This window comes from Cariama cristata, unplaced genomic scaffold, assembly GCF_000690535.1.
Source record: "Cariama cristata isolate BGI_N322 unplaced genomic scaffold, ASM69053v1 scaffold33651, whole genome shotgun sequence".
NCBI lineage: Eukaryota > Metazoa > Chordata > Aves > Cariamiformes > Cariamidae > Cariama > Cariama cristata.
Genome location: NW_009599262.1, coordinates 22660 through 35672, shown reverse-complemented (window position 1 = coordinate 35672; position 13013 = coordinate 22660). Strand labels below are relative to the sequence as shown.

General features: G+C 45.0%; 1 protein-coding gene across 1 annotated transcript; it reads right to left on the bottom strand.

Annotated features, from left to right (window-relative positions):
• Positions 1-183: 183 nt before the first annotated feature.
• Positions 184-12696, bottom strand: CCDC37 (coiled-coil domain containing 37). Its single transcript, XM_009709620.1, has 15 exons — positions 12630-12696; positions 12138-12224; positions 11664-11770; positions 10077-10269; positions 9365-9432; positions 8530-8693; positions 7826-7906; positions 7021-7206; positions 6784-6897; positions 5211-5256; positions 4510-4658; positions 3551-3686; positions 2878-3080; positions 1273-1366; positions 184-294 (listed from the first exon to the last, which is right to left on the bottom strand). Exons 1-15 carry the CDS (start codon positions 12694-12696, stop codon positions 184-186), a joined length of 1806 nt encoding a protein of 601 aa, XP_009707922.1.
• Positions 12697-13013: the final 317 nt, after the last annotated feature.

Genomic DNA, 13013 nt, shown 5'->3' with positions numbered 1-13013 from the left:
GGTTGCCTGACACAGCAACTTTCCCTGGGATCTTAGGATAGGAGAAGATCTTGGGGTAGGAGAAGAAGGGAATTTCACGGGACCATGAAGTTCATCAACTAAGCAAAGACTAACAATGTAGATTTATGAAAAACTTTTTCTAGAGCAGCATCAGCCCTGCATGCCGTAGTTAACGCTGTGCTGTCAAGTGAAATAATAGAGTTGTTCTTCGTTCTCCTCCGTTTCTTGTTGTCTCTGCTTTTTCTTCTCCTTCCTGGCAGGTAGGTTTGAACGAAACATCGGCCTCCTGCCGCTCTGCAGAGGAAGAAGAGGTGTGTGCATCAGTGCTGTGTTGGAGTGGTGTGTCTGAACCACCCAGCTAAAGCTGCTTCGTGCTGCCAGGCTCTCCTGCTGCGAGGGCCTGTGGCACCTTGATTGTTTTCTATGTAGTGTGTCTATTAAGTGTATTTTTTCTATTAGAAAATTAATGTCAAGCACCTGAAGGCCGTGCATGTGCTTCAGCTTCTACAACGTACTATTGCACCTGTAACTGGTTTCTGACTAAAGCCTTGTTTTGTGGTATCTTAAGAGGAAGGGAAGTGGGAAGTCTGAAAAAATACCTGAGGGAGCCTGCAGAACCCTCTTATTTTATCTTGGGAAGAGGGGCAGGGACTCATGGCGCCTGTTCTCAGTTGCCCATGCTGTCACCGGCTCAGTGTGTGACTGAGACCTAGGATATCGTCACTGTCGTGACATGTGATGTGAAATGTGCAGTGGGAGCTGTGGCCTGAAGCTCCGCACTGTGCCTCCCGAGGGGCAAAAGCTCAGGCTGGCGTAATGCGGAACATGCCAGAAAAGGTGTGGGTTTGGTGGTATGGCTGAGCTGATCTAGGGCCTTGCTGCTGTTGGTTGTCGGGAGTGTGTTGCTGCTGCCCGGCTCCTCAGTTGCTGATTTTCATGCTTTTTTTAAATACTGCCAAGTTAACAAGTTGAAATGAGCTTACTGAGAAAATTGGCAAGTAATGGAGGGGGCCATGTGGTCAAGACAGAAGGACAGGAGGAGGACAGTGGAAGGACACCGAGCTGGAACAACTCGCAGTATAACTGACTTCCCAGCAGTTGCTTAAGTTACCTCAGTCCTCTAAATTGGACTGCACTCGAGTATGGGTGCCATCCCCACCCAGCTGTGGAGGCCTCTGGTAACACTCTTCCCTTGAACGCTTGATCAAGTACCCCCAGCCTCTCTGAAGTGGGCTGTTGAGGCAAGGTGTTCCTATGGATTACTGCACTTACCTTCTTTTTTATAGTTGCCTGCGATCTTTCCAAGGCCCTTTGCAATCTTTCCTCATGCTGCTGCTTCTCTCGTTTCAGCTTTTCCTCTCTGAGCCTTTTGAAGGAAGCAAATAAAGGATGGGTTGAATGTGGTGTGCAGCTACACAGAGTATGCTTTTGACACGCAGCATCAACACCTAACGTTACATCTTACATCTAACAATGTAAGACTGCTGGAGCACAGGAGTTTGGGTGTAGCCGATGCTGGAGTGTGTTGCTGTGAAGGTGGTAAGAGGAAAACACTGCAGTTGATCCTACTCTTTCTGGAGTAAGGAGTGGAAAAAGCATGTCAAGCTTTGCAAATGGAGATGTCAGGCAGTTGTTCTCTGTTACAGTCATGCTCTGTACCACCTGCAGCAGGTGACGTGCTCTACAGTTGGCCAGGATGCTCACCAGCTTTGTGGGTGAATGACACTTATTGTGTCTTAAGTTCTCACCAGAACAACCAAGTCTGTAAGGTACAGATGTGAGTAGGAGGATTTTACGTTCAGGGAGCTATGCTTTGCCTAAATGGGCACAGTGGAGGCCGGTACTGTTAACTGGCTCCAATTTCCTATGGGAATGAAGCACTGGAAGGGAAATGGGCTCAAGCTATGGCACACAGCGGAGAGAAAATGAATTCTTAACCTTGTGATCTTCAGGAAAATTTTAAGTGTTCTTTGAAGGTTTTTTTTGGTTGATTGGTTTTGCTTTTTGTTTGGGAGGGGGGTCAGGTTCCTTCCTGAATTCTTCTCCTCCACCCCCAGAGTAGAATAAATATCTGTCTTATTTCTTTTGTGAGTTAAGAGTGCAAAACCATTCACAGAACGTCAGGAAGAAGCATCAGGCCTTTTCTACTACAAAGGTGAAGACAGATGCAGAGAAAGAGTCTAAGTAGAAGGGAAATGTCATTGTTCTGGCTTTAAATCCTCACACCATTTTCTCTGCTGGATCTGGTTCACCTGAGGATGGCCAGATACAATCAGCTGTCCTGTTTGCATCTTTGCTATTTGTGAGGAGAAATTTCATGTGCATAACTGAGCCAAAAGGAATGTGTCTCATCTCAGAACCTAATTTATTGTGTTAATTGGCTACTATTGAATGTAATAACAAAAGTGAAACTTAAGAGTTTTGTAGAAGAAACATCTGAAAGCTGGCATTGCTGACAAATGCCCTTATGTACCTATTCAAGCTTGACAAAATATCAGGGCATGTCAGACTTTGAGTGTGTTAAATAACTACTGTTAATGCAAATTTTCTTCTTCAAATGACGATTTTCATAACTGAATCTGTTGTTGGTGTTTGTTTGGTTTTGGTTTTTTTGTTTGTTTGTTCTTCCAGATTTTGCCCTTTTCTAGTGTAGCTGCCAGGTCTTTTCTAATGCAGCTGTGGGCTGCTGCTCACTGATTGGGAGGTGCAAGTACTATGAATGTGAAACCCTTACAGAAGTAAAATGGGATGGATTGGTCACATGGGCTTTCAGATTGCTGTTACAGTTTCCTAAGCTGATCTGACAAATTTGACTCTTCCAGTGGTTTTGCCATTTAAAAATAGAGTCCCCATTTCCATAAGAGGGTCTTGTCTTACTTTAGCCTCCGTTCCCTTTTTTTGGCTTTTGTAGCCTGTTCTATCTTCTCTGGTGGGATTCTCTCCAGGTTGTCCAGTAAATCAATGAGCTGTTTTTCTATCACGTTTAGCATCTGCACTGTCTGCAGGTTTGCTCCATTTTCTCCAGTGCAGTGGCAATAGACATCCAGCACCTTCTTGTGCAGGTCTGTGAGTATTTTCTCCTAGAGATGAGAGGAGATATGGTGAGAGGCACGGCTGGGTTCTGCCCAGTAGAACCACAACATCCCTCAAAAAGCAAAGGAAATCAGTACACTTTAGTTCCCTCAACAAGGCTCAGTTTCTTTTTTCCCGGTTTGCTTAGGACCAGTGTCTGGAATAGATGGCTGTATTGAGCCATTCTTCTGTTGGTCTCATCTTCCCAGCTTTGCTGCGGCCTGGGACAGGTTGCAGCTGCCCAGTTGCCTCTGCGAGCCCTACTCCTACCTCGTAGCAACTGCACAGAGCAGACACATTTACTCCAGTTTGCTGCCTCAGCAGTGCCCCAACCTGCCCTTGCTATAGCTCCATTGCTGAGAAACAGTGCTGGTCCCCCCCAGTGCAACCCACTGTCTGCTTTTTTCCCAGGGTAAATACGGCTGCTGGAGAGGAACCGTTTATGCATGTGCCACCCCCACTTGATCTCAGACTGTACCTGTTCATCAGCTTTGCAGTCTCCAGAGGAAAATAGCTGAACTTTGAGCTTCAGATCTGCTTCTCTCTCTTCTTCCTTGGCGATGGAGGATTTGAGGGTGACTACCTGCTGTTTCAGCTCTGCTAACTTCTTCTCCCTAGGCCAGAAGAGAAAAGAGGTATTTTGCAAGGGCATCTCTGACACCCAGGACTCCTCTGCTGCTCTCCAGCTGGGACGGTCCCTCCTGCTGCCGGCAGATGGAGGTAACACTTCGTGCCAGTTCTGGGCAGCTTGCACCCACAGCTCTGAGAGCAGGGGGAACTTGGCATTTTGCTGGAATAAAGGTTACTGTGCTGGTGTGGGGGAGGGAGAAGTACCATAGCTAAACGTTCAAGATATTTAATAAGTCAGTGGGGGAAGCAGATTACCTTTAAAAACTTTCACAAGGGGACAAACTACACTTTAAATGGGAATATGTGTATCTACCTGCCATTGAAATACTATATTGAAATCACATTTGAGCTCCCTGCTGGCTTCCTCTAGGAAGGGTTTGCATTGAGTTGGAATAGGTGTTGGTCTGGATCACTCCAGGACCTGCCTTGTTGCTTCCTTTGATCTTTCTTCATGGGAATTACGTGATACTTCTGCCTTACGTCCACTCCAGGATGGTAAATGCATCAGTTCCCCAGCCTGTGCCTTGAGGACTAAGGAACTGATCTGAAGCTCAAGTCCTATCTCCTAAATTACGCAGATGGGACACTTTCCTAGGAGCTCACAAGATGGTGAGTTGGATGGGCTGCAGCTGGGCTCTGAGGTATGAGAAAGAGACTCTTTGTTGTGTGCTGCGTGAACAGCATTACGTGTGATCTGCAGCATGCAGCCTGATGGTGAGGTGCTAGTGGGGGAAAAAGAGGGGGTCACTTATGTTTGAAAGCTGGGGCACAGGGACCCCTTCTCACCACTTGCAGGATCACACTTACGTGCTTTCATGTGTGGTGATGAAAGTCTGTTGGACCTTGTCCAAGCTTTCCTCGATCTGGGAATTCTGGATGAAGGACCAGTTCTCTTCCTCCATCTCCATGAAAATAGACAGCAGTTGTTTGGGATCAGTAAAATATAATTCAGGCTCCTGAAGTGGAAAACACATGCAATGAGTTTTTGTCCTCCTCGCTTCTTTTCCACTGAACTACATGGAGGTTGGTCTGCACCAGCCCTGGCTGTTCAAATGCGCTCCCATGGAGAGAGGTCCGTGACTGTCCACGTACAAATGTCTCCCACCCTCCTGCCATGTGTGTAGCTTTACACTGCCTCAGTAGCTCACCCCCAAAACAATTTAGTGGAGTAAAAAGTGCAAACATCTGGGGGTGGGAAAACTTCAATTTTGGACATAAAACAATAACTTCACTAATTTCAAAATCTCCCATTATATGATGTCATATCTTATTGGGGGATGGCAAGCTTTGAGATTTTTGGAAAGTGGAAGAGCAAAGGTAAACTAAGGTATTTATAATATGTGTTGCTAAAACATGAACATTTAGGAATGTATAAACAGACATTAATAATCAGTGGCTACAGTAACTCCTTAATACTATAATGAATCGTTAGAAGGTGAGAGAAATTAATAACATCAATGACACAGGACAAACAGAAAGTGTAAATATATCGGCACAAGACTTCTGACCTCATCTTCATCTGAGCAGGTTTCGCTTTCTGCATCCTCCAACAAACTTCTGAAAAAGCATTTTGTGTATCAGGCCCTTAGAGAAATGATAGCTTGAAGGAGACTTTGTTAGTGAATTCTGAACACTGTTGTTGTTTCTGTCACTATTCGCACCTGAACAGTCCTTTGCACCTTCACACGTTTGGTCCCCCCATAGCTGTGGGCTATTTGGGGGTCGGTAGGAGCCAGGGGTCACACCAACATGCAGCGTGGGAGCTATGTCTGCCCACAAGCAAGCTGCCTTTTGAGCTGCTCTGGGCTCTGCTGCTCAGCAGGGTCGGGACATGACGCATGAGTCTGAACTGAGTGCGTCGATCCAAATGCCTTTAAACTTGGTGGGAGGCTTTGGCTCTTGGGCAATGAGAAGGCAGAGGTAAAAGGCTCAGGGAGCAGCACAAGAAGTGTAGAGAAAGCCTTGTGCTCTGTGTGGGATGTGGTACTGTTCCTAACCAACACGGTGTAGCCACCATGGGAGTCTGCAGTTTTTACCTGCCCTGGGAGAAGGTTGTTGAGTGCTTCTTCCTCTGCACAGCCAACTACCATTAATCAGCAGTGTGGCCTCTTTCTTCCCTTCTCAGCCCAGGGACAAGCCAGCACAAGATCTGGCAGAGCAAGGCAAGAGGTGCCTGACTGATGCTGGCAGCAGAGCCTGCTTCACTTGCACCTGTCACCCTGTGCCGTGGAGGGGTGAAAAACCTCCATTTGCGTCACCTTAGTGCCAGCTCCTCTTGTGTCCACATCCTTCCTGCCATGTGGCAGCAGCCCAGTAATTGTAGTAGTTTCATGAGGAGTGGCATGGAGCAGCCCTGCTTGGGAGAACCTGGCACCTGCAATGCTCTGAGTGGAGGCAGAGGAAATGGCCCGGCAAGTAATGACTTACTTCAAACTCTACTGATAGCCAGGTTTTTTGGCCTTAGGAGACTCACCGGCCACTCATGCTTTGCTTTGCCAGGCAATTGCTTTCTTTGGCTCAAGAAGCTGGAGCTGGTCATACTTGTCTCATCCTCCCACCTGCCTGGCCTCTTCTCAGGCTGGCCCTGCCTACCTGACAGCAGCGCTACTCTGCCTGCATCCCAGCACCCTCTGGCTCTTTCTGAAAGTAGACAGTCAATGCGGTGTGGGTCTGCAATAACCTTGTGTCTTCATTAATGGCAGAACAATGGGCAGCTATTTGCATGGCAGCTGTGACCAACAGCGGGAACCAGTATCTCAGCCACAAATAGGCCACAGAGAAGCTTTGCTCCAGGGCAAATGCTCAAGGTTTACGATTCCTCTTGGGGTTACCTCAAGGCCCAAATTCTCTGGGCAAGGCTCTCAGCAGACAATTTGTGGATGGAGCTCTGTTGGAGTAGGTACATAGGTACTGACTTGCACACCTGATGGTTTTCTGCTGGTATTTTGATTTGTTCTAAAAAGACCCAGCTCTCAGTATGCTCACAGCGAAGGTGAGGAGTAGGTTTCCTCTCTACTGACTCCCAGTATAGAGTGCTCTCTATAGTACTTAAGTCTGTTGTTTGCATTGTCTTGTACTTACAGTTTTCTTGTTGATAGGGGCTTCTGGAAGTTTTTGAGCTGTGGCCTGATCTCATGTACGGACGTGAAATCCAAACTTTTTGAAGACAGCAGGGAACTTGGCACATCTATATAACTGGTACTGTAGGGACTGGCAGCGTTTATCCTAGCTGTCAGATGCTGGCCTGGAGACAAGAAGAGATGTACATATAGAGCATGGGGCTATCCCAGTGGGGAGTGGGCAGCTCTTCCCTGACACTCACCCTCCTCTGCGGTGGTGGGAAGCCAGGTGGTTTCTTCATTAGGTTTGGATGCTGTTTTCAAATCCTTTTCCTTTGTGTGCTTTTTCCCATGTTCCTCCTGCCACTCTTTTGGAGACAGTTGATAGAGGAAGTCCCTGTACATCTTGTACTCCTGCAGAGTGTACTTTAATCTGGATATATCACTGGATTGAGAGAAGTGGAGAGAGTTTGTTAGCAGGGAGGAAAGTCCCTGTTTGAACAGGTTCTTTCTAACTCTTGATATTCAGCTTCACCCAGAGAAGGGACAAGAGGGCACATGTCTTCATGAACATGCAAAACCAAATGGAAACCTGCCCTGCGTGCTCTCTGTGGTTCCTCATGTGGAAGCTGTCTGATCACATCTCTGTGGCCAGACCCCTGCTATGGCGCTGGGCTTGCTAATTTGGGATTTTTTACTTGAAAATGAATGAGAAATCTTGCCAGCTCAACTCATAATGGGAATTATATTTTTTTTCCTTTTTTTTGGCTTTCCTCAGGTCACCATTAAAATGCATTACTTAGTTTTGTTTGGTTTTTAATTTGAGACTAGGCATTTAATTTTGGTTTTGGAATATTTATACCTTTTAAAAATTTAATTAAAAAACTAGTTGAGTTGTTTTAGAAACAAAGCCAGCATCTGGAAAACAAAAACTGAAACATTTTGACTCTTAAAATTGAACAGTTTTAGAAATCTTTTTCCCCAATTCCCTTTTTTCCCAAGGGCTGTGAAGGTATAGTGCTGTAGGGGCTAAAGGCTAGGCAGGAATAGCGTGCAACCATTACCTCTGGAGGTTCTCTATTTGGGAAGTGATTGCCTGGATCTCCATTATTTTCTTTGTCTTTGCCTTGGTTTCTTTCTCAGCACTAGGGAAGAATGCATAAACATAAGCCATAAAACAATTTAGCAGTAGGTGGGCAGTGAATTGAGATGCATATAAAACAAAGAAAAAGATATGGAAGGGGAGCACTAGAAATCTCTCTTATAGATGTATCCCAGGAGATGCTTGGCTCCTGCCTGAAGGCCCTGCTTGTCTTGGCAAAGAAAGTATGGGGTCCCAGTGAGGCTTCCAGGATAACGCCTCCCTAATTTGGCTGGTGCTGAGCATCAGTTGCTGCTCTGCCCTTGTGATACCTGTAATGGGCCAAAGTGCTCAACTTCCTCCACTTAGGGGACTGTTCCTGCTGTGAAGGTTGGGCAGAAGCATCATCTTCTCATAAGGTTGTTGTGAGAAGAATGGAAACGGTGCGGTCAACAGCAGGTTCCTTGCTGCAGCCAAATCAAAGGCTTTTGCAATGAGGGGATTCCTCAGCTATTGTTCTTTTTCTCTCATTGAATGTATGGGGAGAAAGTACCACCAGGACTGTAACTCTGGGCAAACTCAGACATAGAGCATTTTCTAGCCAAAACCCTGCAGGACGATCAAGCAAAAGGCCTCCTGTGTCCAGCACAAAAAGAGCACATGGGTGGTTCCCTCAACTTCCATTACATTTTCATGGCTTGAATAGAGTTTTTATGGTTTTCCTTCAGGAACTCATTAAACATGGCAGCATCCTTCTCCAGGTAGTATTCAGCCTTTTCCAGTTTTCTTTCCTCATTCTTTGCTATGTTCTCCATCCGTTGAATCTCGTCTCGCTTTATTGCGATGGTATACTGAAATGAACCCAAAAGGCAACACAGTCACATCAGTTGGTTGATTTTAAACGTATGTTGGTTTAGCTTTGTTCTTGGCTACCTTATTACCTCACAGTTGTTGTTGGGAGGGGGTGAGGATTTCAAGCCAAGATATGTGTCTTAGTGCAAACTAAGTGCATAGAGGCCAGGAGATATTTCAGAAGTAACATAGTGAATAAGCAGTGACGTTAAAGACAGAATCCAGAATTCCCAGCACTGCATTAACTCCTGGTTGACAAAGATTGATTCAGTTGTGTTACAGCACAATAATAGAGGTGAATAATGGGGATATTGCAGCACAGCTCCCTTAGTTTGAGTTCAGAATGGCTCCCAGCTATAATTTATGTATAGGACAGCAGGAGCCAAAAGGTCAGTGTATCTGTGCATCTCACAAATGAAATCGTTGCATGGCTGCTACTGGATGGTGCGAATGACCTATGTTCCTTTCTTTTCTGGTTGGGGATTGCTGGGCTGTAGATTATGAGTGTCTTTAACACAGGACTTGGACAATCAGTTCATGAGGTCTGATGCGTGTGTGCCTCCTTGGTATGACCTCTAGGCAATGGATCTCGAGGAAAAAAAACCAAACCAAAGCAACACAAGGAAGAATAATTAAATGAACAGAAAGTAACGTTCTTACAGCCAAGTACCTCAAGTAAAAATATCTCTCTTCTGTCATTTATGTAGTCATGGAAGGTCTCCTTTTCTAATGTGTAACCTGAAATTAGGATATAAAATTGATCAGACTAGAGGGGGAAAAACACAGTGAATATGTAGGCTGCAGTGAGCATGGATGTGGCTGATATTGGAGCCAGCAACACTGATTATTTTGTTATAGTTTTGACCTTGTTGAGGATCAGTTTCATATCAGCTTTTGTGGAGTAAAACCAAGTAGAATGGAGTGGAGAATCTGCTCCTTACAAAGGTCAATGTCCTCTAGACATTAATGTCAAAGCTAATCCTCATGTCAGAGGCAGAAAATTTAGTCCCACAACCACTAAAATCCAACTTTAGGTCAGCTTAGTAGAAATGTCTCCATGACACTCCATGACACAAGGTCCTGCAAACTCTCAGCTGGCTCCCAGCTAATTCTGAGCACTCCCAGCTACTGTGAAGGTCACAGGGGATGGTGGAACCCAGGCTACTGCGGTGGGGGTGACACACACTCCGTATGTAAATGCATGAGCCAGAGATGGCCCAGCCACACAGAGGTTGGCAAGATGCATCATATAACTATTGTGTCTGCAAGAACTCACCAAAGTCAGCTAGAGCTAACTGCTACTCCCATCCCCTCTTTGATTTTCACTTTAGGCTGTTACCCAGCTGAGCAGTACCACTACAAAGACAGTAACCGTTCCCTACCTTTTTTAATGGCTGTCTGCCATGAAAGTCTCTGCTGAGGAGTTTTCAGTCTCTCTTCATTTGTTGCCTGTTTTCTGGCCTCCTCTTCTTCCTCCTTTTGCAGAGCTTTCCTGAACCCTTTTTGCTTTGCTTTTATTTTAGTGGAGTGAGTCATTTTCTCATGTACTTTCATGGTCTTCATCCTTTCACGTTCCTGTGTGAAGTCAGTTATGTGGACAGTTTGATTATATGCTTTGCTTGCTGTGGGCTTTAAAGACTTGAGTGGTTATTCACAGTCTAGAAATTTGCAGGCTACTGATACCCTGCTGATGCATGTTTGCCTGGTTTATCTGACTAATCTCAATGATATTCTCTCTTGAGGCAACTGTAACACTTCATTTCTTAGCATTTGTTCTCATTAGTTTGTTGATTTGTATTCTGCATCCAGCCACCAGCTGTGCCAGTTTGTACCTATTCAGTGTCCTCATTTTTCCTTCCTGGATTATTCGTGGGAGAGAAGGGAAATTTTCAGAGATTCATCCTTCAAGTCCCCTAGTAAAAGGGAACTGGACAGCCCATGCTCAATACTGACTCAATCCAACTTTCACAAAGGCATGTAAACCTTCAAGTTCAGATTGAGAGGATTTATTGAAACCCACTCCAGAGCTTTCTGCAGGGTAAGAGGTTGTTCATGCTCCATGCTTTCACATGGGCTGAAGTGTAATTCATTGCTATCTGCACAGTTTGGGCATGGGTTAGGCTGAGGACATCACTCTGCAGACATCGTTAGTGCACCTCTTTCTAAGTCCTTCCCCATACTTATATAGTGAGCTTCAACCCAAGCAAAAACCAGACTCTATCAGTCATCAGTGTGAGGTGAGGAGGCTTGCTTAAGCTTGTTTGGAGCCTTCCCTTTGTCATTTAGAAACAAAGACCTCTTGCTTCCACACTACTGTCTGGCTTCTACAACTGCGTGCAACAATCAGAGCTCTCAGCGATATGACAGCCTCTCCATGACTTCCTACCCCCTTTGGATTGCATGCCCTAAGGAAAGGCCACTGCAGAAATGAGAAAGAAAGAGATATTCCTAACACCCAGCTCTCTGGTCTGGTCAATTCCCTGTCTTATGGAGAGAAACCTAAGACATGAAACCCATGTCATCTTTCTTCCTAGGCATTAATTTTGTTGGCAGTTCAGAAGAAGGTCACACCAAACATTGGAATACAGCTTCCCAAGAAGGAAGCTGAGCCTGTTGAAGTGGAAATCAAGAGATCTTGCACCAAAGCTTTGTGTAGAAATCAGTGCTAACAGCACTGGCAGGTATCTTCTCCAGGAACAGGAATGAATGGTAAATCTACCTTGAAGTAAGTAAACAAAGTGACAATACCCAAATTTTGCACTAACAACCAGCAAGCCTGGGCTCAGATCTGCTCTTGGTAAAGTTAATCCCTCACGTGGACTTCAGTGGACTTGAAGCTGATCTGAGGGAATCTTAGCTGAATTTGGCAGCTATTATTTTTCTCATGCACTAAATTTTGGTATTATTGGTTGGTTGCCTGCCCTAGTGAACTGCTTGTATATACATTGGCCTAAAGCATGTATACATACCTCCTTAGCCCTTTTTCTTTCCTTGTCCCTTATTGAGAAAATATCGATATCTGGAGGAATTGTAAATGGATTTCTCATTGGGTTTTCTTCATCTTCTTCTGGGCTTTCTGCAGAAAATAGATGCGGATGTAGAAGGCACGAGGCAGAATATCAGGACCCAGTGCAAAGGGACTCCGATCTGCTGCATCACACCTGAAGGGTGGGCAGCTGTGCTCACAGCTGCAAATGTCTAACAATGCTGAATCAAGAGCAGGGAGCTGGATAGGGCTTATAAGAAGCCAGTGATATAACTGAGACCTCTGTATTATTTATGTTACTTGACTATATCTGCCGATCGACTCAGGATTTCAGACAGGGATTTTTGTAAGTCTGGAGCTATTTTACCCATCTCGTCTGATCATGTGCAGAAGAGTCTGAATACAGGCCTCTCCTTTGACCTAACAACGAAAAGGTGCTGGAGCATCATAACCTTACCTGACAGCACAAGCTGGGTTTTCATTCCAGGTTTGGAAGAGAGACTTTTAGATGTTGACTTTGTATGTGGAGACAGCATCTTTGACTCTGGCCCACGGAAAACCATAAACGAATCAATCAGTTGGGACCTGCCAGTAACTGATGTAGTACGTTTTACAGCCATGATGAGCCTACAGGCTTTCTGGATCTTAACCACTGAGCCTCTTGTGTCTGTAGAAAATAACAAAAACCTTGAGTGAAATGGAAAATATTTGTGTTCTGACCACAAAAAGGAGATGTTCATCCCTGGCTTATGTGAAATCTGTGTAAAAAACAATCCTCCTTACACACATGCTGATGGGAAAGCAAAGACAAAACAATTTGGAGATAACAAGCAACTCAGGCCCTTTGCCTCTTGTTCCAGCCACATCTCCAGCTCTGATCCACACCTATACTTTTTCATCCTCCTATTGCTAGTTCAGGAGCAACATTTTTACTCCCTAAACCTCTTACCAGTAATTGCTTCAGCAGTGTGGATTTCTTGCAATAAGGCTGAATGACTGCTGGACAGCACAGACATGCTGTAGGGAACTCTGTCGTGTTTAATTTTAGGCTGGCAAACTGTTGAAGGTTAATTTTTTGTTTCTTTGAAGCCAGTCTCTTTTTGTAGTCTTTGCTATGGGCCTTAGGGGAAAACGCATAATTGTAATGATCTCACTTATAAAGAACAGATAGACCATTTTTAAAGTCATCCTTTATTCAACAAAGGCAGCAAGCTGGGTCCAGTGAGGTGTTAGTTCAATTGATGCAATTCTGCTGCTGGGACCATTCCTGATCTGCACTGGTATAAGATAGAGCAGAAAATATCCTCTTCCACTTGCATTAGTTTTAGGGCTA